At 42.0% G+C, this 27,527-nt stretch overlaps 1 protein-coding gene across 1 annotated transcript; it reads right to left on the minus strand.

Annotated features, from left to right (window-relative positions):
• On the minus strand, positions 1 to 26,456 carry wnt10a (wingless-type MMTV integration site family, member 10a; the record flags this gene model as incomplete). Its single annotated transcript, XM_084362922.1, has 4 exons — positions 1 to 1,043; positions 16,818 to 17,191; positions 24,404 to 24,669; positions 26,395 to 26,456. The coding sequence occupies 4 exons, from the start codon at positions 26,454 to 26,456 to the stop codon at positions 492 to 494; spliced, it is 1,254 nt and encodes a 417-aa protein (XP_084219048.1). The 3' UTR covers positions 1 to 491.
• Between the last annotated feature and the right edge of the window lie 1,071 nt (positions 26,457 to 27,527).

The following is a 27,527-nucleotide window of genomic DNA, read 5'->3' on the forward strand; positions in this document are numbered from 1 at the left end:
TCTTCCACCTAACATATTGCTGGTGCTATGAAGCAACATTATTTTCTTTCTGCATGCAATCTACTGCTCATTCTCAGCCTCCTCTTTGCTCACCTGAATCTCATGCACGTCAGTACGTCAGTCAACATATGCTGATGAAACAACAATAATGTGTTGTTTTTCATATCTGGAGCTTTCGGGCATTTATCTGATTTAACTGCGGTCCTTTGTCTCAAGAGGAAAGCAGTAAACATCCAAGCTCTCTGAGTTGTGGCAGCTTTAGACATATGCCGCATGTGCACTACCTTTACCAACATGCACATCTATCTTTCTGCTGGCTCAACTGCTTCACACTCTGTCCCTGTTCTTCTGGAAAACAGCAGTCCACCGCAAATAGGTATGGGGCACGTATATTACAGTCATATTCCCCTTTCAACTTAAAAGTCTTGATTTAAAAAGGTCTCTTTTTCTTTGTTTTCTTTATTGTGTCCAGTCTTTTAGTGTGTGTTTCTTCATTTACAGACACTGACCCACTCTGTTATCCTGCACTCTTCGCACACCACGTAGCAGCACCAGTGAAACTTGCAGTTGCAGCGTTCGCTCCGAGTCTGCTGCAGGATGTTGTGGCCTCTCCCACAGCAAAGACTCTCACAGTTGTCCATGCCAGGGCTGGTCTTGTTGCAGATCCGGCCCTGCGTGCCCGCTGAGTCCGACCCCAGGTCCCGCTCGCAGAAATCCGGCGACTTTTCAAAGTAGACCAGTTCGTTGATGCTTGGCCGCCGCCGATGCGTGTGGTGGTGGTGATTGTGGTGGTTGTTCTGATGATGGTGATGGTGGTGGTGGTTGTGGTGGTTGTGATGGTTGTGGTGGTTGTTGTGGTGGGAGTGGTCGAGCTGTCCGGTGTTTCGGTTGTGGGCCTTGATAAGCGTGGCGATGTGGAAACGTTCTTTGAGGATGGAGCCCACCACCCGGAACTCTGGGGTGACCTGCCAGCAGGTCTTCAGCTGGCAGCTCCCTGACGTCCCGTGGCACTTGCATTTCCTTCTCATGTGGTCGAGCACCACCTGCGAGAAACACAGATGGAAAGGGACAAAAAGAGAGAGTGGGTTGGAGTGAGGAAGTGAGAGGGGGAGGAGGAGGAGAAGGAGGGTGGGGGGAGAGAAAATGAGAAGGATTAATGACTTTCATGATCCCTGGTTATATTTGAAGTTTAATATATACAGTTACAGGGTGTTGCAGACTGCACGTCATATTTCATACTGCGGCTTTACTTCTATTTATTTGTTCTTCTAAGCAAACCACCATTCCACTGTGTGCTGAATGACACATAATGCCCTGAAGGAATATTGGTCCCGCATTTAAAGAGCCAGGTGGTCTGAGCCTGTTGTCAAACACACTGATATCAAGTAACACAGATGGATGCAGGCATTACCAAAACAGTGCAGTCATTATTCATCGTTTGGTATCAGGTAATGACTCCAAGCATGACACACATGTAGCGGCACATTAGGCACCAGAGCACTGCAATATTTACATATTTTCACTTTAATGGTTTAATGCCAGGCAGTGGAACCACAGGCCAGTGTTCATCTAACTAGGCTCACTGTAGGCCCTGATATATCAAAGTACTGCAATTTAAATCTTAAATATAGTCGATAAAAAACATGACTGATAAAAAAGTAATCTCTCAATCATCACTTATGACCCAACAGAAGTGTGTGGCGGCGTCTGCCTGTGTTTTCTGATTCCTTATTTTGCTGTGTTCAGAGCATTTCTGGGCATCAACCTTTCGGCAGTAATGTGTAGCCAACACTCAAGATCGAGACAAGGTTACATCAATGTCTCTGTATATCACTCATGCTCTTGATCTCTTACGGATGTATAAAGACCAGCAGGTCTATGTGTCCGTTTGACCGAGGGCAGGGTTGGGTTAAAGACACACGTGGGCAGAGCAGAGAGGCAAACAGCGGACAGGATAAAGTGTGTACTTTTACTACATTGACATAATATAATAATAACATAATAATTCAGTTTGATTAAATGAAATCAGTGCTGACTTATACTGTATATTGACCTCATGTGTTTATTCAATTCTTGCATATCCAGTTATGGGGAACTTCTACATAAACATGTGTTTATTATTTAAGTCCTATACATAAAGGTAATGTATTTCAAATGTGTTATTCTGTCTCCTGTAATAGATCACGCATCAAGTTAGAAAACCTTTGCATTAAATATGACCCTTTACGTTGGACTTGTTTAACCGAATTAGATGGGAATTTAAATGTAATATTTGAAGTCACTGTTTTAGGCAAATTGTTATTTTTTTTAGCGTATTATGCCTTTAAGATCTAAAAGAACGTTCATGACTATCTATAGCACATCTGTTTGCAACAAGCATAAACAGAAAATGTCCCATCAACACTGCAAGACCAACTCACTCAGCAGCGCACACACACACACACAGGTAAAAACCCACATGGCATAAACCCGTTCATCCAGTCATGTTTCCTGAAAGCTGCTTGAATGCATGTGTATTTATTTATATGTGTGTGTGTGTGTGTGTGTGTCTGTGTGACTGTGAGTGTGCATGTGTTTATCTGTTATCACCTGTTCTAAACTTTAAGATCTAATTACCAACAGGAACACCAGGCCACCCAGAGTACTGACGGATGCTGCTGCTGTTGCCGCCCCTATCAACAGGCACACACACACATACACACACATGCTGGACACTTGCACAGTGAAACACATTCCACACATGTGCTAGCAATAATGCTCCACACACACACACACACACACACACACACACACACACTCAATATGTCTGCGACCCACACACTCTGTGTCTTCAATGCAGAATGAGGCAAAAATGGCAAACTAGGTCACCAATTTAAGGATTTAAGTACTAAAGCATGGTATGCGTATGGTGATATTTCCTATATGTATGTGTCTATGGTTGTAGGGTTATCTGTGCAGGAATAATGCGGTAACCTCTTGCTTGAAACAGCAGTAGGAACAGAAGAATAGAGAGGAAAAATAGAGATGTGAGATATCTATCATGTATCTATTGAGTGAGAGAATCCAGTTATCCACTTTGGACTAATGCCAAAAATCACTTCACTTTTCCGGTTTCCTCTTTTGATCGCATATTTCTCAGAGGAATCGCGAACAAGTTGTCGAATACAATAAAGAATTAGGTCTGCGTGCTCTGAGGCTCCATTTCATGTAGTGCAGTGGGTTTCCCAACGGAGCAAACCATGCAGAGAGTAAAAAAAAGGGGAAGGAAAAAAAAACATGCTTCCTTGCTCTGGAGCATGAATGAGCAAAGAGGTGGATGAGAAATAGTGATAAATGGAGCTACTTGACTCATCTGTTTGGAATGAACGATTGAAAACGAGCAGTAAAAGAAAACACCACAGGGCCAAAGTTAATAATGATCAGTCACAGTCTAAAAAAAGGAGTGAAATCAAATATAAACATCAGGTGACTTTTGCAAAAACCTGCAGAGCAGAGAAGGTTGTGATGCATCCATCTAGAGCTGAACTACAGTATTCGTCAGACTTAAAGGACATGTACATGTGTTTAAAGAGTGAGGGTTACAGTATGTAAATATTGGTGTCACTACTTTAGTCAAACGTATGCAATCTTTGTAAATATGTTTATGCTAATGCATGTTTATGGGTCTATCACTCATCAAACCTGCCAGCAATGAAGATCATTTAAGAAAATGAAATGTTAGGAAACACTGATGCTGCAGCTTCCCTTCATTTTCATGCTGTATTATAACAATTACGCGCAAACAGTGCAAAATATTTTAAGTCCTTGCATCACTGCGTGTTTTGCTCATAACGTGTGTCTGGATAACAGAAAGTGACAAAGAAGTATGCCTTTTGGTTAGACGTGGTTCCACTGCTGTCGAGAGTGTTGAAAACAAAGTTGAAAGAGGCTGTGATCAGCGGTGAGGAGATGCTAGAGGCTGTAAGACTTTATAGTAAACAACATCATAATAGCTCAAACAGCACTTGCACTGAGTCCAGATTGCAGTGTTTGGTTCAGTTTTTTACATCAGGGCAGAGGCAACCCCAGAATCACAAACGTGCTGGCCTTAAACACACAGCAAAGTCTGTAATCATAAAACTCTCCAACCCACTTAAACCTTAAAGAGACAAACTGGCCCAGGAGTCATAATTGCATCCATATTGCTACTGTTCGAGGGAACGCTCGCAGCAGGATCGGGGCCTCAAAGGACAGTATAACAACAAAAACAGTAGGAAAGTGTTATATCTAATGACATTTTGTCATGCAGGGGAAAAAATAGAAACCAAATTATTTTGAGGAAAAGCGGCATGTCTCGTTTTTTTTTATGTGCATCAGAATAGAGCAGTTTACATAAGATTTTCCTGAGGCAGGCGCAGCATATGGAGATGATCTTACTAAAACTGTCATGCCTACAAAACCATTGCTCTCCAGTCGTCCAGCATGTCTGGCCTCTGTTGAGAAAATGCAGCAAAATGCAACTGACCGGTCACAAAAAACCTCTCCCTCGAACAGCAATGTCCAATCATAGCTTAGCAACGGTACCTCAGCAGAGCAGCCTGTCAAATAACCTTAAAACTGTGTATTAAAATAGACTAGTAGGCGGAGCTTTTGTTTGAAATGACAACTGTAACGTAAGATTCAGTTGTTTGTGTGACAAAAGCCAGCAAGGTTGGAGCTACGGTCCAACTTGTTAACCAATGGCGAGGCCGGCGACGGCTTTTAGATTTAAAGAGGCATGAAAATGAACACATATGCCTCGTCAACATTAGAGGATTAACCTGAGTTTTATGTCAGAGTGGATTTATATATTAAAACACATGAGGCATGCTACACACCCTGGGCTCTGACTGGGCTGCACTTAAAAGACGTTTGCAGGCTCCTTAAACTTCAACAAAAGAACATAACTCCAGGTGATGAGCACTTTGTGTGGGGGGGGGAAATGTTAAATATTCTTTTGACGTGTAGTTAAAAGGCAAACGGATAAAATCCAGACCCATAACAGGTAGCAGGAAAAAGGGAATCTGTCTGCTCTTGCTGTATTAGAAGTGGTCTGTCAGTGTGACATGTGGAGTGCTGATCCATATGACAAAAGAGCTGCGGGGAAACACTAGTCGAGTTCGTTTTGTACAACAGGAAAAAATCATGCACAAATGGGGAATTTCATAGGAATGTCTTAAATTCGGATTTATTTCCAATGCCAGTTCAAATGCTGGAAATTATAGTTAATCCGATAACCATGGATCAAATTAAAGCTTGTTGATTTTTCTAATTAAGCGAGGATTAAAAAATAAATTTTGAGTCTCTCCTGATCTCACATAACAGACTTCCAATAACTTTTCAAAACCTGTGGATTGTTTTTTTCCAGATCCGGATCACGCTAAGATCCAGTGAGATTAATTGATGATCAGATGAAAGGTTGGGATTTTCTGGTTTCTTCCTGTTTTTTCATCTACGCCCGGGGCTACAAAAGACAAGAGACGGAAAAGAGACAACACGGAAAAATGTTGTGTGTCTGTCTCTTTGTCTGTGTTTACGATATCCAACACGACTACTGTGGAAAAGGGGAAGAAAACTGATGCAGTGATTTATTGTTGCCTTATTGTAGATCTTGACAATTAGCCCTGAGGACATGCAGGGCCCCGTGGAGGAGGGGAGTCGGGTGGAGGAGCTGAAGGGGAGCGTGCAGTGAATGCGCAGGTGAGGGGAGGAGAGAGGAAAGGAGGATGACAGGAGGAGGAGATGATCTTTGGATTATCTACTTGCAGTCCCTGCACCACTTGCCACACAAAGGCTGTTTGTGTCTGTGACGGTGTGTGCGTGGGTGTCCGTCTAGCCGATACTCTATCCAGGCTCTGTCATCGTGTCCTGCTGCTATTAGCCGTAATCAGCGATCCAATCTAACCTGCCATCAGCTGTGATTGTCTTGGCAGCGTGAGCCGGAAAATATACAAATATTGTACGTCTCGCACAACTTGAGTCGCTTTGTACAAGCTATAAAAAGCTCGCTTGAAGGGAACACTTTGCGTAACACACTCACTGTCAGCTACGGCGGTGCGTGTTAACGTGCCGACTCAGTGGAGGTCTGAAGTCTGGGTTTCGTAAGAGTAAAATGGGTTAAACAAGGAAAAGAGCTGATGTTTTATGAATGAAACAAGTGACAATGATACAGAATGTCCCATTCTCCAAGTCTGCAAGTTCCTGCCTTGTAAGTTAGGTACACTCTTAGCAGAGTACAGATACTACCAAAAAGTAGAGCTCTGGTAAAAGTAGAACTGCTGATTCAACTTCACTCAAGTAAAAGTAAGAACGTAAAGGTTATGAAAAGTAAAACGTTTCCTTCTGAAGGACATTTCTACCGGCCATTTCTGTGCAACGTGAACTGAACGTCATGTCATAATATAATTCAAAGACTAATAAACTTAAAGGTAGAAACAGTAGGATTTGTCTCAGCTGTTCGTAAACGCACCAGAAAGATGGTTGATTATTGAGTCTGATTCCCAGGATGTCAAATATGAACATTTTGGGATGATAAAGCGTCCCGAGCAGCAACAACCTGAGAAAATAAGAAAATCCAGGCAGAGGGCTGCAGCGTCTCTGCAGATACAAGTCACTAACTCGCTTTTTCTCCCTATTGGAGTCTCCCGCTCTGTCTGTTTCTGTCTTGTTGCGTCTTTTACGTCATTTTCTCTTGCTACTCCTGCTGTGCGTGACTAGGCACTGATAGGCTGAAATCAGTCTTGTGATATATAATAACACTAACTTCAAAAACTGTCCTTAAAAACACGTGGTATGGGACAAAATGGAAACCTGCTAATATATGCTTTACACATCGTCTTACATCGCACATGCACTCGAGAGATGTAATTGCTTGAAAGTCAATGGTGGACCACAGTTAGAAACACACATCTGGCAAGTTTTAATTGGCTTAGAGAGTAAGACAGAGGCGTCTGTAAAACAACCCCAGACGGAGATCAAATACAACATGTTGGTGGCAGATTAGGACTGCAGGCTACGTAATACAGTAGAGTGGAGAAAAGTACAGCGTACAGGATTAGAGAAGCCGGCTAATTCGCAATTAAGAGAAGTGGACGGCGTAAAGTAAAGACCAGAGCTGGTGTCTGGCCTCGTAACCACAATGTGATGTTGAAAATGGCTCAGAGTTTATTAATAAGGTAAAAGTAAAATATTATTTTGCCCGGGCCCCTCAGTCAGAATTGAACCCCCCACTGCTTTCTTTGTTTGTTTCTTTTACACATGACCTAATGAAGTCATCAGTTGACATGTTATTTTAGTCATTTAACATGTTTTTTGTTTTGTCTTGTTTTGACCACATCCATTACAACAATAGCAGTTTTTCGTTCACAACATGCAAGTGCCTGTTGCAGCCCTGTCATAATGATAATAAAACAAACTGTGATCCGTGATCGCAGTATGCCAAAGGTAAAGTGTTACCACACTGCTTTGAGTCTACTGTTACACCTGACTTTGTCATCCTTACTGGATGTCCAAAATTGGCTGAGTCAACACTGACTCAGTGGTAATTATAGATCTGGTGATGACTGAGAGCTTTTTTTGGTCGAGGGAAAGTCCTCTCGCATGTCATACATAACACCACCAATCTCTGATGAATTGAGCAATTAGCTTTCTGTCCTAGCTTGTAACAACAGTTTTTTTGAGAAATCCCACACAAGAAACGTTGTGCATTGCTCTGTGCTGACAAACGTGGCCTCAACCTTGTATAATCTAATAATGTGTTATAGTGCACAAGCAAGATAAGAAGTCTGTCATGTGTTATTTTGTAAGAAATTATTTTGGTTTCAATATTAATTATAAGACTATTGGAAAACTCATATAATACAGGAAGTGTTCATCCTGTGGAGGTCAGCCCATTTGCTCCCCTCAAATACAGCAGCCTGGTCAGTTGCGATACACTCCGCTTCCCAGTTTAAAACTGTAGGTACCCCTCTAGCATCATTTCTGGGGGGCTCCCCTCTATTGTAGTACTATAAAGAGCAAAACAAGTTCATGTTAGGGGTTGGTCAGGGTGGTTGGGTGGTTCTTACGCAAGACTTTCTCATTGGAGACTGGGGTTTGTGTCCCGTGAGTGACCAAGACTCAACATTGGTTCGTTTTTAGGTTATGTTGCATAAGCTAACTTACGTAAATTATGTAATGTAGGTGCAAGTGGAGGGCTAACCCTAACCCTTGAAGCAGGAGGTTTCCTAACCCTAAACAAGTAGTTTTGGTGCCAAAACCTAACCAAGTAGTTTTGGGACCTAAACCTAACCAAACATGACCATTTGACTTCAATAACAGTCCAAAAGTCATAAAGTCATAAAATGTTTCTCAGCAAGCTTTATTTTGAAAGTCTAACCGGACATTGCAAGCAGTCTTTGTGCCTAACTTGACCACAGAGCCCTTCACATGCAAAGCGCATTGACTTTAATCGCTGGCCATTCCCTGTGTCATCACCACGAAACGCTGTTGGCAAAATCCTAATCTGATGTCTATGTGTCCTACAATCGACCCGTCTCGCTGATAAACAGCAGACTAGTCTGCACGCTGCCTTGAGTTTCGTCAGTTCAAAGGAAATCTACTAAAGGACCTTTAAAGCCAAGCAGAAAGCCAAGGCGATATCAAAGCACACAAACAAATCCCACAGCAGCACATTAAGCCCAGACATCACTTTAAACAAATCAAACGCCTTGCTTCAAAAGAACAGTTAAGCGTACGCAGACAAACACATTACACGCACAATACGCGCACACATGCAAACACAACGACATGCAATTACTGAGAAATGCATATTTACTGTATACATCGGAAAGTGTCTGTGTGTGTGTGTGCGTATGTGTGTATTTACTCACTGTTAAGTGCACACAATGTCCACAGCTCTCATTTAGAGACTCTAATAAAACGTTATTACCAGCATAAGCACTTCCACCTGCTGGGCTTTTACTACGAAACATTTGCCTCTGTGTATATTTACATCTGTGTGAGCACAAGAGAAAGAGTTGTAAGGACGCATGCATGTGTGTGTGCACTGTATGCGGTGGGTCAGATCAAATGCTCTGGCTCTGTACTGTCAGCACTGAGGAATGCTCTGCACACCGCTGATGATACGAAATGGCCCCTGAGAAAGCACAGGACTAACCCCAGCGCTAATGTTGCTATTTTTGATCAAACACTTTGCTTTTCGTGTGGGTTCTGAGTCAATGAATTAACGTATATGGGCTCTCCAGAGCAGTTTATCATCGCTCAAGGGTTAAATTAGGCATAAAAGGATCCCAGGAGTCCCACTGTTGCTGGTTTGGATCAAGCCAGAGGGTGCGCTGATCTGGATTCATTGTGGTTTAAATCACTTTTACAGTGTGTTCGGTGCTCTGGTAAAACACTGTCATGCCTGAACACATACAAAGAAGGTCTTCATTTAGCTAAAAAAAAATCAGCTTTACAAGGATTTACAGTTTCCCTCAGTTTCGTTCAGTCGAGGTAATTTCACTCACATATAGTACATTACAATACAATATACGCTAGTGCAGTAGGGGCTGCTATTAGACAAGTAAATCCAACTTTTACCAAGAGGAAGCCGATGTTTTGGTGCAGATTAATCATCCATAATTTTCTTATCTATGAAAGAAGTCAGATACGCACTTATAAGGCAGTCCATCACATCATAGTGGGACTAGCCACAGTGGATTCAGCCAACTCCCCAATTTGGACTCCGCTTCACAGCACACTCACATTTCCATTGCTGCATTTTGCTTTTGCTTGTTGATTTAAAGCAAATTGTGCATCATCTCAACAAACACAACAAATGAGCCTTTCAATTAAGGTCTGGTTAGGCTTGGGCACAAAACCCGTCGGTTAGGATTAGAGAAAGAAAAAGCGGATGTTTGGTTTAAGATATCGCATTTTGTTGCAACAACGGCTCGAAAAGGTTGCAACGGTTGCTAAAATTAACTTTTTTTCATCGTGCATAAGTGTAATCTGAAATAAATATGATACACATTGTAGGAATGTGGATATGATACGTATGAGACGTAAAAATTTAAACGTACAAAGCTGAACAGCTCTGTATATTGCAGCATCTTCACTAAGTCGTGCCCACTTTTGAGTGACACAATCACATATGAAGGATTTAATTTAAGTCTGTCTCATAACTACACTTCATCCACACAGTCCAACACTCAGGGATATATTACATTACAAATACTAAAGATGCTCTCACCATCCTTTCACTTTGACTTTAAAGCCAAACTGCGCTACTGTTAGATCATTACTGGCACACTTACTGCTGCACCTACTCTTTTATGGACTGTGAAGATCATAAAGAGTCAACAAATACCAAATGCCATCATGATTTGGAGTCTGGCAAATGTTCAAAATCAGTTCCCGGTTCTGAACAGGAGATCGGCTACATTACAAAAATAAGACGTAAGGAAAACAAGGTTGAATTGTATCTTTTCCTTCCCAAATAAAAGGGGATACCATCTCCTCTTACTCCCCTTAAGTCATGCAATGATGGTAAATTGTAATTACCAAGGACGCTTTGCCAGTAACATTGAAGAGTCTTGCATAGCCAGCACTGTCACCACCTGCCTAATGAAGAGACAGGACTCGACAGAGCCTCGGCATGGCTCACAGCTCTGCAACATGAACGCAGGGAAGCGTGCCAAGCATTTGTTTTGAGGTGTGCACTCCAAATGATTGAGAAGAACGCTCAGCGAGAAGAAAAAAAAAAAAAAAAACTTGGCTAAAGCATTTACTGCGTCGGTGAGGTGTTTCCATGTCATGAGCAGCCACCTTAAACATGTAGTGAGGCTTTTAAAACCGCTCTTATTAACTACTGAACAGTAGTGAGTTCGGGTTGATTGCAACACCACAGAGGGCTGAATTCTTCATGGTATATTTTTCATTATTAGGCTGAAATGAAGTATTATAAAGTTGAATAAAAACTTAACTTCTATTGCTTTGCAAATAAACTTTAACCAAATTAAACCATAGATATTAGGTTGCAGGAAATTTATTACAATATATTTATTTTTCTAATTCTAATTCTAATTACCTTTTTTTTATTTAAATAAGCAGCAGGTAAATATTGAACTATAAATGACATCATATGTAAATAAACGTCTCGTTCCTCCTCGGTGTACAGCATTATTTCCGTAATCAGTCCTGCTGGAGAGAACTTGGAGGAGGCAGAGCAGGAGCGGGGTGAGAGAGGGGAGGGAAGGAAGGGCGAATCTCTTTCTACTTTCCGCCCCGGTGTTTGAAGTCTAAAATCTTTTGCAGGGTTTTAAACATCTGTTTCCAAACTGCCAGCAGCCACTAATTAGGGCTAAAAACAAGACGGGACGTCGTGAGAACCCTGGGGTGGGCATGAGGCGACATGCACACCCCGCTAAAAAACCACCGCATTCCTCTGCTTAAAGACTACTTCTCTGAAGGAGGGGGAGGGGAGGAGCGGGACAGAGGGAGGTGAGGCGGTGGTAGGTGGGAGGAAAGAGATAGGGGAGGGGTAGGTATTATTTTGAAGGGCCCCACCTGTCAGTGTTTTCTGTTTGATTCTAGGGGCCGTGTGTGTGTGTTTGTGCATCTGCGTGTGTGTGTGTTTTAAGGTCTTAGAGGGGTTTTGTTGTGGCTTTCTATACCATTTGAAGTCATCAAGGTGCGTTGGTATTTTTACAGTATAACAGCTCCGCAGTGACTCACAGTTTGTTCTGTCTCTCCCTTCAGTGTCTCCTCTTTCTCTCCAGCCAGGAAGTGCCTCTGTACATTAAACTCCAGTCAAGCACTGATCTGCAGCCAGCTGTAAGTCAGCCAGACCCCTCTATGCATCTCTATGTTAACGATGGTTTGATATTATACCGAAAAGTTCACACAGTCCCCTAATGCTACGCCCTCTATTTTCCATTTTTTTCAACACCTGATCTATCAGATAAGTAAGTAAGCTTTGAACTCTGCCGAGGTCACTGGGGGTCATCAAGCCTGTATCAAAGTACAAGAGGTACTCTGAACCCATGAGTGTCGTTTATTCATGTCATAAATGATGAATGGAATCTTTCCCAAAAATGACATATAATCTCTTTGATGTTGATGACTATGACGAAGTTTCTCCTCTTTGATTGTTGCCTCAGTGTGCTTGGCTGGGTACTTGCAGGCTGGCACACCGAGCACAAAATTTATTGTGAGGGCTCCGAGAGCCAATATTTAAATATGCCTCTGGAAATATCGAACTGTAAATTAAAATGAGAGTAAGAAGTGACAGTTTTAGGGTGTTTTCTTTGAGCTTCTGTTGCTCTTTCGCAAAGTTTAAAGGGTGTTATTGTATAATCTGAGTTTTAAAGACTTTCTTCAGGGCACTTTACCTGCCAAATGGTAGGATTGGACTGGACTGGGCTGATAAACTTGTTTGTAATGAGTAATCTATAAATTTCTTTAATTTGTTTACTTTATTTGCTTTATAAACGTTGCCTTTATTTGACAATACAGCTTTAAAATTTAGCCTTGCGTAATGTATAACACATCATAGCAACATGCATCTTGGCATACATCTCAAGAGACCGCTTGTGATCGGATCTTACTTCACCGCTCTGTAAGACAAACAGATATTTTTTTTACACAAAGAAATATCTTCATGATTAACATTTGCCGAATTCACAAGAAGGCCCAAATAGTTAAGGATTTGTTGTAGACAGCATTTCACAATGTTTACAAAGAGTCTTCTAACGCGGCAACTCACCAAATTGAGCGACTTTCAAAGGGAGTCTGGGGATTTTCTCCACAGGTATCAAAGAAGTTGCAAATATTGGTACTGTTTACTGTATTTGTAAAATTTCACATGTTAACCATTAATAAATTGTTGTCTAATAAATGTTGAAATCAGTTGGGAGGAAAGAGACAGGCTTGGACAGTGGTGCCGCAACAAACTTTTTACAAGAAAGGAAACAGCTTAATGTATTTTATTTTTTGCCGAATTTACAAGAGGGCATTAATAATTTAGTATTTGCCATAGCAAAGTTTTACAAAGTTTATAAAGTTGGTTCTGATGCAACAACTCGCAAAATTGAGCGATTGTCTAAGGGAGTCTGGGGACCTCCTCCATGGGGATAAAAGAAGCTGCCTGTCTTGGATACTGTTTATTGTATTTGTAAATAGTGACATGTTTACTGTCAATAAAATGTTACCTTCTTTCATAAATTTAGTGTTAATGATGAAATTGGTTGAAACAGTTAGTTCAAACAGTTGTTGGGTCAGCAACTCTTAAAAACTTGCGATTTGTAAGGGAGTCTGGGGATATTACTGTTAATAGTTCAAAGGTCAGTTTAAACAGACAGTCATAAGGTTAAGAGAGTCCAAACACGTAGTTGTAACACGTAATCAGACAGTGTTTCCTGTTGTTTCTGTTAAATTCACAACACATCCCGCTTGCCATTGTATTTCTTTATCGCACACATCGAGCTGTCATACTGCCAGACAGTCAATATGCCAAAATTGAGGATTCAGGCTGTATACTTTAACGTTGTCTTTTTTTTTCTTTCAAAACTTGAGTAGTGAGGTCTTTCTCCGCCAGCGTTTTGTCAAACTGATCTCTGTAATAGTCATGTGTCACATGTAATTGGGGGTATATATATAATACAACTGACATTTAAAATACAAGGCTAATGGGTTAATTGGTGTCTGTGTCATCATACCACAGTAAAATGATATTATGTAAGCACTCTGCGACAATGATACCGTATACAAACATCTCCGCATGCATGTTTTGAGGGCAGAATTAGTCGAAAGTAAATATTTGTTATTTTAACAGTCATTTACACCTATTTAAGCTTGTGTTTACACTTTTCTTTCAGTACTTCCCATAATCAGTTAGCATTTTTGACATATCAGAGGTACACACCTATTGGTAGGACGTATCAGAGTCTTGCCCGAGGGCATTTTGACAGGATAGACGGCTACAGAAGGGCAAACAGTACAAACTGATAATAAAAGATAAAACCGGATCAAACCTGGGGTGTTTTGGATGAGTGACAGTGTACAGGTCACTGTGCCAACAACCAAGGCTGCAATTATTTGGAAGCACGTGAACCACAGTGGTTTAGCAGTGACTGTTTGCTCGTCAGCTTGCGACATCCAAGCAGGACCCAAAATACGGATTATTCTCATGAACTCATTACTGCTTATGTCAAGTCAGCCCCCGCCCAAAGTTTATAAGTCATCAGCTCTGATTGGAATTAATGTCATCAGTCACATTTACATCTGTGACTACTTCTACCATTAGAGCTACTGCAGGGAGGCCAGCTGTTGCCGAGTTGGGCTGACGCGCTTCACATTTGTGTTTTGTCTGCATAATCAAGGAAACCAGAAGTAAACTGATGGAAAGATACAGGCCCAAATTACTTTGGAGGAAACAGGGAACAATGAGCAATTTACGGTTGCTTCTTGTCACAGTGCTGGATATCGTCAAGGCTTATCACTGTCATTTACATCTTTCTCGCCCATTGCCCGAGGCAGTAACCTCTGTAGGAACGTGTTTGGCAAAAGGAATTATGCCAAGATTTTAATTTAATACAACTGCTCAAATGGTTAATTACACAGTGGCGTACACTTATGATTTAAATTAATAGTTGTACCCGATTGATTTTATTTGACATATTCATGGACATCCCGTAATATATCTACAGAAAAAATACAATTGTGGTGATAATGGTTTTTCATTATGTCAGAGGTGTCTTCATATGAAACGTCAGTGTCCTCACATGAGAAACAGGAAAACGTCTACATCTCAGCTGGAAACTTCCTGATATTGAGTACAATCACTCAACTTTGTCAGTCATGCCTCCATTCAGAAGCCGAATAAACGTCCCCCACCCTAGTCATTTCAAATGACAGGGAGAACAACAAACACAAAACGATCCAAGTCGGCACGATAACATCAGCAAGACCTTGTTTGTTAATTTAACCTTGATGAATCATATTGATTCATCTTAGTTTCACTCCACATTTTTTCTCCTGGTCTTCCGCGCCCCTACCTGTAGCGTCTCTATGAACCCACAGCCGCACCCTCCCATCTGAGGACCACTTGAACATCATGACTAATCTGACACTGCACTGACTGACAGAGCACAGCAGACACACAATCTTATTAGAACAAATTGCCAAACTGGCAACGTCCCCAGTCTATCAAATAGAGATTGACTGATATTACAGGAGTTCCCCTGAAGAAACAACAAAATAAAGCTTATTAAAGTGTTGCCAACAAAGCCACGCTATAGAGCCTGACCGAAACTTGATTTTTGGGGCTGATGCCGATACCCATAAGAGGAAGTAATAACTTCCGATAACGATATATATGGGCTGACACGCACACGTTTTTTGGAATGATCCCTCGACTGTTTTCATCAAATACTTGTGACAAAGATATGTAGAGATATGTATGATATTTTACATTTTAACAATACGCTTTATTTGATATTTAGAAATTATCCAAAGCATATTTTTCTGCATTATAATCTCAAAAAATATAAAAAATATAATTTCTGCTAACCGATATATCAGTCCGGTGCGAATACAAATATGGTACCAGTTGAACTACCTGACAAAAAAGTCAACTCAATGATGTACTGAAAAAGCCAGTCATAAGCTATTTATAATCTCTTGCACCCATATGACTCTTCTTCTTCTCTGCATATGAAAACTAGCAGTAGCAACCAGAGTAGCAGCCTCACCCTGTTTTTGAAATATTTCCTTCCTAGGAAAAACAACTTCTGCCACAAAAAGTTTTCGGGATGGGAACGTATTCAGTAGTTGCTGCGTGCGGCTGTGAAAAGATATCTTACTGCCATTTATCAGAACTTCCATTTTGATTCAAATTGCTTTAAAAAAAAAACCCCAAAAAAAACAGATTATCTGTGTTTGACTGCAGACAGATATTCTGAAATCTAAATATATTCCTTGGGTGAGATTAATGTTATTGTACTAATATTTGTGCTCACTAATTTTGCAAGACTTGAAAGACTGTGTACTGTTCAGCTCGGGCAAAATCCCTGCAAAGACACACACACAAGCACAGACTCACACAAACACACACAGGGAGACACGGTCTCTGCCAGTAGAAATAAACGGCGGTGTAACATCGACAGGTCACTGCTCGCCAATAAAATCAGATTGTGTTGAGCAATGCAGCGTTATCATTGGCCCAGTAGCACTCGACCCACCCACTCTCCACCTGTTTTGTTGAGTAATATGTTTTCTTGTATGAATTCTGTTGAAGATCGTGTAGTATTTGTTTTCGCACACACAAAAAAAAATCCTGTCAGACTAAATTATTTTCAATTTAAAGGAGCACTCCGGGAATTAAGTATTGCGCTAAATTGAAGCAGCAGTGACTTGACTTTTAGTCCTAACACTTGATCCTACATTTCCTATAATGCCTCTTTGCCTCGTAAATGTCTTGAAAACTTCACACCCACCGTTTGTAATGCAGTCTTCCTGCAAGATCCAACTCCAAGCTGAGATCAAAGATCACTTTTGAAACTTTGGAAAGTTTCCCTTAAGCTACAGAAGACACTATACAACTGTGTTTACAGTCTGTGTAGTACTCCTTGGGGCCAGTAAACTAAGCTTGATGTGTAAAATTGGTGGAGTGAGTCTTTAAACTGAAGAAAAAGCCACAAATTGCTTAAGTTATTGAATTCAAAGTGAAGCAAAGCTATCAGAAGCAGGTCCTGAAGTTTTAAAAACCACAGGAAAACATTACAAACACAAACAATGACACACGCTTCCCCACTCACCTGCCTCCCAACTCGATTATTATGCAGCCTCATTCGGGCGTGGATGTCCTTGTAGGTCTCGCGGGCATCCAAGAAGTCCCTCGAGAACTTCTCGCCGAATTCCACGTCGGGGCTGCAGCCGCCCCACTCCCAGGAGTCCTGAGGTCCCGGCAGGTCGGCGGGGAAGTGCTCCATGACGCCGTGTACCATCCCCTTCCCCCGGTGGATGGCCTCCAGTTGCAATCGGTGAAGTTTGATGCGAAAGGCCTCCTCGTCCCCGCGCCGCTTCTCGTCACAGCTGCACGCCTTGAGCTTGCCCATGGAGCAGGCGTTGGCCACGGCGTGCACCACACCTGCTGCCGCGATGGCGTACGCAAAGGCGCTCTCTCTGAAGCCTGTGGGGGGGCGAGAGGGCAGGATATGAGTTTTGTTTACAGCTTAATGTCAGAGGTGAGAAGAAGTGTGAGGAAAACCTAACACATAGTTTCATAGCTTAGTCCAGCAGATGTTTTCAGTCAAAATGACAGTTACAAGGAGGATGATGGATTTGAAACTCTCGAAACTGACACTGCTACGTCCAGAAGGACATGAGCATCACAGGAAAAGCTGACATGAGGACTGTATACTCGGAAATGTGCCATTTTTTTCTTTTGAGAAGCCGCTGTAGGGACATTTTTCAAGTGTTTTTGTAAAATTTTAACACATTTTCAATAACCTGCAGGCAGAACATACCAGTGTGCATGTGTCACAACCCTGTCAGGTGAAATGAGAAGACGTCCAGGTAGATGGAGGACGGAGGTTGACAGTTGCTGATAACAATCAAAATTCAGATTACGGTGACTAAGGTGCTGTTTACATGTGTTTCTTTAGCGGTGGCACATTTTCTATTTTTAACCGAAACCACATCAGAAATAGCAACAAAACTATTTAATTCACCTCATTAAAGTTCAGCTGTAAAACTGCTGCGTACAAGTTAAAGATGTCTTGTGATTTTCCTCGCATTAAAACTCAGTTTAACAACCGCTAAACCAGCAAGACAAATCTTCAAACCTCTCTGCTGGCAACACATGTCGTAATGCTTAGTAAGTTTGCACTTTGCTGATGTGAAAGAACTTCCTCTATTTTGATAAAGACACACAGAAGGGTTTATTCACACTTTCATGTGCACATGTGCCAAGACTCGTATAACCGGGGGAAACATCTGGGACAATGGCAATTAAATGTTCCAAACACTTGCGTACTTCGTCTCTGTGGGCCAGCTGAACGTGAACAGACCCCCACCACTCCCATCAGAGGACTCACAGAGGACTCGCACACTAAACAATGCTGCGTCTCCTCCTGTCCGATGATGTACACATATCATGGTAACACAGAAGATCAGGAAAAGAACGCATATTAACTATTAACTGCTTATTAGCGTGCATATTAGTTGCATATTTTTCCTCAGTAACCTCCTACTTACTGATTTAGTACTGATAGTAAGTTAGGAAGAAAGTTTTTGTGCATTAATTACCATCTGGACATGTTTTTGTCAGTATTGGCCTTATATGGTGGTGGTGTTTCTGATATCTATGTTGTTCCGAGAACATCATAATTTATGTTGCACCGGGACCATCATTGCACCTGACTGATCACGCTGTTGTGACGTTGTTGTTCTTCCTGGAAAACCATAAGTAATGTCATTTCAATGCATGAAACAGCAGCACAAACCAGATCTGGAGCAAGCTGTTATTTATGCCTGAATGGGTTAAATAGTGGTTAGGTTTTGGAAAACATGATTTGGGTTAAAACACTTTCACAACAGTGTTTGAAAGAATAACTTCTCCCAAGTTTGGTCTTTTTCCCTGAGTCGCTAAGTACAAAGCTATTTAAAAAAAATGTGACACCATGGTCAGTTTCAATAATGGTCTGGTAGCAACGCCACCACAGCAATATCAGATCGTGCTAAGTAACACTTCATAAATATGGTCTAATCTTATGAAACGGAACACAAAACTATAAGTGTTAATAGAGTCTGATAAATGAAGTTGTTCTCACTCATTCAAAAGTGAAGTCAAGTTCATAATTAATTTGCTAGTAGAGCCTGTGTGGGTTATTAAGTGTCAAGCTACGAGTGATTTCTTTTTTGTTACATACAAATAGACCATATAGGTGTTATTAAGGTATAATACTGTGTTTCTGCCACCCTAAAAGCCCCATACTGAGCAAAACAAATGAAGATCTTAATTCATGTACAACAACTTTCTTTCCATTAGCAGTAATCAGGTGTTTTTTAAGGTAGAGTGCTTTGTTAATGGCCTGGTTGTAGAATATAAAAGAGAAAACAATAAATGCTTTATAATGACTGATAAAGAACAAACAGGCTACTAATACGCATGCTAATAAGCATGAACTAACTACAACACTGAACTAAACATGTGCTGCTGAGCTTCTGAACAACATTTGTTGGTTGCACTCCTCCTTCAGTCAGTCTTTCTCCATGCTCTCCTCCACAAGTGTTCCTGATACCTACTTTAACGTCTTCAGCCCATTCAAGAGATCTTTCACGCAGCCTGTAACCATTACTTTTGCTATTCTGGTTTGACTGGCACTCTGCCATTGCCTCACTTTTCTGGCTGACTGAGTGGCATCAGATGTCTGCAGTTTGATCCTTCGATCTGATTTTATCGTGTCATATCTCGCGATGAACGTTCGGTGACCAAACTGTGTGTGTTTTCAGGTTAGAGAGGCTAAAGCGTTTGCCTTGTAATCACTCTAAATGGGCTCAGACGGACTACTGCATGTAGAGGAGGTTGTTAAATGACTGCGTGCATGTACTCTCTGCCTACAAAGTGTGACTGCTTCTGCCTTTACGGCTAAACACATCCCTTTCTCCTCGACAGCACGTCTAACTCGCATGCGGCACATGTAATGAGTGCGACTCCACCACAACTGATCTGTAATTCGAGCGGCTAATGTTACAGTGCTCTTCTTTTACGCACACACGCACTGGCAATATAAACACACGTACACATTCACCCTTTACATGTCGATGCTTCTCTGTGACAAAATAAAACCCGTGTCCAATTGTGGAATCCGTGAATATTGAAGGATGAAGTGCGACAGCAGCACTTGCACTCGTAGCCCTCTGCAGAGTTTGTTGTTAGATCTCAGCTTACCGCCTGTGAGCGCGGTGCCCTCAGGTTCCATAAAAGCAGCCCCACTGGCAGTCACTTACTGGTGCAGAAAACAGTGAAGATTATAATGGAAACTTGTAAAGAAAACATGAAAAGAAACCACTTAGGAGTTTATAGCACGCTGCTTGAAGGGGGAAATGATTCAGGCTGCTTGTTGGAGTCAAATAAAAAGCTATTAACTGGAACTGCCCCTTTCAGCGCTGTTTGATGTTACTTCCTTATTTATATATTCAAGCAAACTTGATATTGTTTTCTTTTTTTTTTTCTTTTTGGGACACGATGTGAAGTTTGACACCATTGCTGTGATGCTGGACTTCTTGGCTTTTGTATATTTGACACTGTAATCATTAAAAAAAAAAGTCAGACGCAGCCAAATCACAATGAGTACATGAGACATTTCAAATACAAAAAGTGTGTCACTCCATCAGACCATTGTGTGGCGTTTTAATGGATCTGAAAACAAACTTAGAATTAAAACACTCCTGCCCGGGTGGAAGCAGGCAGACAAAGTCGAACTTTAAAGGGGCTCTATGCAACAATTTCGAGCAACTTACATGTAATAATCACTTTGTTATTGGCCACATGTGAGCAGGTTGCTGCCAGACTGTGGATTTCTTTGTGAAGGACTCGGGTTGGATTTTCCACAACAATCCGAAAGATGGCACGTTCTTGAGTGCCTCCTCTCAGTGCCTCTCTCCGCTCGGCTGACAGTAGCTAACGTTAGTTCAGAACGGCCAGTAATATAATCAAATGACCGGCTTCTAGCACAACAAAGGAGCTCCACAGAGCCAATTTGAATTTTGAATGATCAGCTCCATACTTAAGTTTTGACCTAGAATTTATACAGTTCTCTCATGTGAATCCAACTAAATAAAGAGGTTTACATCCAGTAAAATTGTCTCTTCTTATCTTAATACAGTATACTTTATTGTCCCAGTGGGGAAATTTGTCTTGGACTCAAATGCCTCCAAGTTACAGTAAAATGAACTACATAAAACAAAACAGCACCAGCTTTACCAGTCGCAACAATAAATTGCACATATCATATATTACACACACCCCATAATAAAGTCAATGGTGTCCTCCTCAGCTGAGCTGTAGCTTGCCTCTCATCCATGAGTGGACGCGGAGGAGGAAGAGGAGGAATTTTTTGGGCCGCAATACTCAGACCTTTTTTGCCTTGTTAGCAACATTAGCATTCACATGGAGTATTCTTTGCGTCCACCTGTTGAATGCAAGTCCAGCATTCATTCCCATTTTGAACTCTTTTTTGGTCTCTACCAAATCCTGAAGGAAATATCTGGCTCTTTAGCGGCTTTATGCTCCATTATGTTCAAAAGATAGTCGCTAACTTTGTATGCTGCTTGGTGCTGGAACAGTGGCACGGCCCGTTCCAAAAACACGCATTCTGGTTTCACCAACTAGCATACTTATTTAAACCCAGACCATGATCTTTTCCTACACCTAACCAAGTAGTTTTGACGCCTAAGCCTAACCAAACTGTGACCGTATCACAATGGTCACAAAGTGGGTTCATCTGAGCTTCATATGCTGAAACAACTCCATCTGGAAACAAGAGAACAGTGAGACCAAAACAGTGAAGCCATTTGGCCGTAAAACCAAACAATACGAATTAAAAACTCTAAAACACTCAGTTAAACTGAGAGTCGGGTGATAATTCTCTGTGGGTTCGTCGCTATGAGCGACCCCTCTAACATAACAACATTCAAGTGGTCGTGTGATCCATTGTTATTGTAAAAGTTATTTATTATGGCAGCTTTTATGTCCAAAAACTCATTCAAGGCAATTTTGAATTTGGTTTTATATACCAGCGTAAAAACACTCAGACACTGAAATTACTCTGACTATAAATATGATTTGACTCACTAGCTCACAATCTGCCCCCCCGAGCCTCCACCCTACCACCTTGACCACACAAGGCGGGGGGGAGTGAGAGGGGGGATGGCACTTAGGCACATCCTTATACGTAGAAAGCCTGTTTTAGCTCTTGCCCCGCTCTGAGCCGGGCTCTGCGACGCAGGCCCCCGGAAGACTGGGAACAAATCAATCTAACAAATAATTCACTGGCTGCGGCACGCCCGGCTGAACTGATGGCAGAGGAAGTGACAAAATGAATTAAAGATTCAAAGGAAACTGTCACTTTGTGTTACAGAAACCGACTAAACAGGTTTATGCTTTTGCCGCCGAGAGTTGGGAAAGTGCTGAGAGCAAATTCACAAGCACTTGCACTGGCAAGGGAAGTAAAAGCATTAGGAGCAGCCCAGCGAGGGAGGACACAGACACAGTGACAGAGAGCGAGTGAGAGAGAGGGAGAAAGAAGAACAGAAGGAGAGAGAGATTCTCCTATTTCTGTCTATCCATGTCTTGCCTGACGTCCTCTTTAGCCTAGTTTTTAATGCAAGCTAAACGGGAATGAACATGGGCCCAGAAAAGTTATCAGGATCCATCAGCAGAGAGATACGTGGCAGAGCCAGAGAGGATCTGAGCAACATCCGATGTAGTAAAATTAGACAGCAAAACAAACACAGATGCAGGAGCCCTGAAAAACTTTGTCGAACACCAGATTTGAGAAAGCTCTCCAAGAACATTTGAACAGGCAACGTTCCAATGCCCGAAAGGTGTTTCATTTTACTAGAAAGAAAGGTTTCGTGTCTTATGTAACGTAGATAAACTTATTGTTAAAAATACCAGTTGGAGTACATAAGCCTCGTGTGAGAATAGGTCATTTGTTTTTTATGAGCCGTCACATTAAAAACTTGCATTAATCTCTGCAATTCCATCTAATCCACGTCAGTAAGTCTCCCTCAATGGAAGGACTGCCCTTTCGCAGTAGCTGCACGCGATAACGGCTGCAGCACGTTAACTTGTATCAATTTTTTAGCTTCTGTGGAGCGGAACGTATCAACATGTAACAGATGAATCATCCGACTTAAAGAGGTTGTTTATGTCAGTGGTTTGGAGTTTCTGCACCCGGGGCAAACCAGGGATGCCAGACAACCAGCAACTGCCTCTACTAATAATGACAAACAGCCTTTCAATGAGTCAGTGAGGAGTGAAAGTAAGACCAGAGGTGTGTAAGCATATACTGGAGTTGAGAATTGTTTTTTTTTTTTTTTTTTTAATTACCACAGGAGTGACAGGAAATGAAGTCCTCAATGAGGCCTGCAAAATTGAAGTTTCGTGATTTGTATTGCACGCAGATTAAGGAGAGCATAAATTATGATAAAACCCCTCCAGGAAATATCTGTCGCATTCAATCAGGTTGTTTTTTTATGATGGGGATTTCCATCAACAATTCAGAGCCACTGCCTTAAAGGATTCTTAGAAAATGCTTGGTGGAAACACTCTGAGCGTCATGATGCACTTTCATCCAAACATTCGATGGTGCTTTCAGTAGAAGTTGATTTGTTTACAACATTTTAGAGCCTTGCCTGTCAGTCAGTTGCAGAGAAAACTATCGACAATTAAAGGTTGGGAAGGCAATCCCCGATCCAAGACGTCTGTAACTTCCTCTACCTTCCCAACCTTTAAGCTCTGACCACTATCTTCCTCCTGCTTTTGTGGATTTGAAAGCAAACTCATGACTCAAACTACCAACGACACTCTGCGCTGTTCATCCATCCAGGAAGTCTTTCTACTAAGAAACTGATGCCTTTTCCAGTCAATAATCTGGGATGAGTCCATCTGAAGGCTTCCCAACTTTAGAGATCCTCTTTCATCCTTTGTCGCCGACTTGCAAAGCTCCAGGCACTACAAAGCGTCAGAGGAAACTGATCTGCATGAGGTTTGGTAATCTCGAGGTGACTAACCGCTTTTGAAGCTACCTGCTCTTTTGTACGGGCTATTGAGGATGTACAGCAAGGCGGTTAGAAAGTGGATACCGCTCTGCTAGTCACTAGAGATAAACTGCTTGGACGACTCAGTTCCTGTGAGGCACCATTGAGGAGTTGTGTACAGTATATAGTGGCAGATGATCCCTTTTGATAATCTTTTGACTGTGTTTGGAGAATAATATTACACCGACGCTTGTTTAGGACGTGTATCTTTGTGGTCACTAATCTTTCTAAGCCGATCCTTTCAAGGTGTTCTATCAAAGTGTGTTTGAGGGTGAAACCACAACCTGTTTGAAGACCAGACTTTTTTCAACGGCATGCCTGCACTGTATTGTTCGGTGCTGCAGGTAGCCCACAGTGATATCTTACCTCCGTAGGCCCTAAAGGTGTCTTCAGTTCCCTCTAATCAGCTTTTTTGCACTTTGTAACATTTAAAATCTGCGACAGTGTGCTTCCTCGAGTGCTGTAACTCAGATTTTTTTAAATGGAAGAGATGTGAAATGGTTACAAGAAAGGCAGATGTGAATTCAATTGAACCGTACGGTCGGCCCATTCCTGCATTGACAATAAAACTGACCTCTTTTGAAGACTATGCTGTCGTAGGGTATTTTGTTCCTAGTCTCCAGGCTGGAACAGTTCCAGCGGTGCCCTCTGAACTGGTGCTGGCACTCGTGGATGGCAATCTGGATTCCCTGGATTGCAGAAGCTGTCACGTCTGGGTTACGCATGCACACCTCCAGCTGGCGCCGTGTCAAACCAGGCAGCGTCAGACACACCGTGTTGGCATTCAGGATCGGGTCGATGTTGGGGAGCTTCAGGCCCAGAATTTCATTGGAGTCTACCCTGCATGTAGAGCACGAGGGTCAGGTTATTGACGAGACAAATGTTCAAACTCATAAATCTTGTGTCTCTGTTCTAGTCACTCTTGTGGTTCACAGAAGTCTACTTGGGACTTGTTGGGTTTCTTGTTAATGAAGCTGGGTGTCACACCAACGCCCAGTTCCCACAGTACCAGACAGACGCCATGTCGATGGTCCCCACTGTAGCTGATTCTTGCAAAACCATCTCCACATGCTGCCGAGGAAAATGCACTCCGACAACTTTTTTTTTTTCAGATTTATTACCTTACTGATCCTGCAAAGTTGTCACCAAGAAAATAATAAGAACATAAAAGCTTCAGTGGGCGATTCTAGAGAGTTCATACCGGTTTGACTGCACGCAACAAACCTGCTACAAACTGTTCATAAAAGTAGCGCCAATAGTAGCTTTATCTCCTGATCTTCACCTTGAGGTTGACTTAACAGTGCCAGATAATAGTCACACCGTGGAACAGGTGAGTTGAAGCCGGGGATGAAGGAGCAGCATCCACCTTGTTGGTGTGAATCCAATAGTTAGCAGAGGAAAAGCAACTTCCCACCCTCGTATCTGCTGTGAAATCAGCAAGCATGTAAATACAGCGACTTTTTTCGCTCTAAGGTGTGTCTCTGCACCCGACCGTCTGCTGCTTCTGTCGCAGATCAATCATGCGAACAGCAGTAATTCGGCTGACAGCGGTCAAAGCTCCTTTTCTACTTCACAGGGAAACAGTAACGGCGGTAACGAGGAAAACACAGGCTGCGCTGATGATGGCTTGAGCGCAGAGAGGTGCCCCGCTTTTTCTTGTCATTATCATTACAAGTAAAACACCGGTTGTGTGTCTGTCTCTGCGTTTGTATGACTGAGATGCACAAGTAAGGGGGCATGTGTGGCTGTGGGAACACACACACACACACACACATTTACACACATGCTCAAGCACACCCTGACATGCACACACAAATACCAGGTGTAGGGAGGAGTGTAACACACAGAGAGAGAGGGACGCAGCTGCAGAAACTTTGCACACTATTTCTTTCCATAGTTTCATCAACATGTGTAACATCTGTACGTTCCTCTTTTTCAAAGGACTTCAGAGTTCACAAATCGCCTCATGCTACTTTCTGGGGGGAAAAAAGCGACCGGTAGCTGTGGATTCGAGTTACAATCATAAAAAAAAGCTTCCAACTTCTGGTGACATGAAAATTGTTTTGTCAATTTTGCATGGTGGTGCCCTACTTTCTAGGTGGCACCGCACGTCAAACTGTGTGAATCTGTAATTCCAGTTCGGCTTCTGTTGCTACCTGTTGTGTTTCCTGCTTTGAGAGGAGACCTGTTTCAACAACTGTCTCTCCAAAGGGAAACTTTAAAATTGATTGGCAGCATTGTTTGGTATCGCATGGGAAGCAGATGATAGAGCTTGATAAAGCGTGCAAAAACACACAGACTACAGTTTCACTCTTCAGTTCTGTAGTTCTTGCTTTGATTTGTTGATTTAAAGCACATTACTGAGGGGTTATGTAACTTTTGCTTGCAGGAAGGAAAGTTGACTTTTACACTGTTAAAGTAGATAATTACTTAATTTGCAGGATTCTCTTTATAGCTTTATGAATTAAACAACCACAGATGCTCTTTCACAGACACATAAATGAACTTTTTCTTCTTCTTCTTTTTTTTTACTTTTCAATTCACAACTTATTAAACTCAACTCACCTTTTATCCAAGAGACAGATAATCACCAAGACGCATGTTATTCTGAGCACCGAGTGTTCCATGTTGTGCCTTGTAATTATGGAAAACAGCAAAGAAAAAAGTTTTTAAAAAAAGAAAAAAAAAAATGAGAAGAAAAAGAAGAAGAAGAGGAAGAAGAGGAGGATTTAAAGTCCCATATTCCGCCTTTTTTTAAAAGTTTAGAAGATGTGGTGGTGGTGGTGGGGGTCAGGTCAGGTCCGGCTATAAGCGCTGGCGCTGGACTTGACAGCTCCGAGAGTCCCCGCGTCCAGATGTGCCAGCCAGCGGCGGGATACTCATTCAGAAAAAAAAAAGTTTCATCAACCCTCTCAAACTGACTGAATGGAGGGAGGCTTGCTACAAGTTTGAGGAAATGTTGTCTCCCTCACACGCATCCGTACACATCCCCGGTTATCTCCGCCAGCGTATTTGCATTAGTATAACATCCGAGAGAGACAGCCCCGACCCGAGATAGGCGCTCTAAATGAAGTCTGCTTGACTAGTGATGTTTCGGTGCGCACCGATAGTCCTCTAAACTACTGCACTTAGCGCTTCGCCAGCCCACTTTTTTTTTGCGTCAGCCGGGGAGTAGGGAAGCGCCGAGGGAGGTCAAGTGCCTCGTTAGAGCAGGATAGAGATCCTTTCAGATAAGGAACAGCAGGAACACTTAGCCTGCGCCCCCTGTGAGGGAGAACATTTATATCCACTGGAGGAGCGGTGCTGAGGATGAGGAGGATGAGGAGGATGAGTGTGGGGAGCGTGTTGGAGTGAAGTGGAGAATACTTTTGTGAGATGAGGAGGAGGATAAGAAGCAGTTGAAGGAGGAAGCCAAGTGTTTTATTTGTTTTTAAAACTGTTATATATGATGATTAGATTGACCTCTTTACATATGTGTGCACTGACACACCTTTTTGTAACCTGCAGTGATGGAAAAGTAACTAAGTACATCTACTCAAGTACTGCACTTGAATAAAAGTTTGAGGTATTTTTCTTTCATATTTCCATTTTCTGCAACTTTATATCCACTCCACTACATCTGGGAGGCAAGTACTATACTTTTACCCCACTACATTTATTTGAAAACTTTAGTTACAAGTAATTTTGTAGATTACATG

The sequence above is a fragment of the Pagrus pagrus genome, assembly GCF_965226575.1.
Source record: "Pagrus pagrus genome assembly, chromosome: 9".
Classification (NCBI taxonomy): Eukaryota; Metazoa; Chordata; class Actinopteri; order Spariformes; family Sparidae; genus Pagrus; species Pagrus pagrus.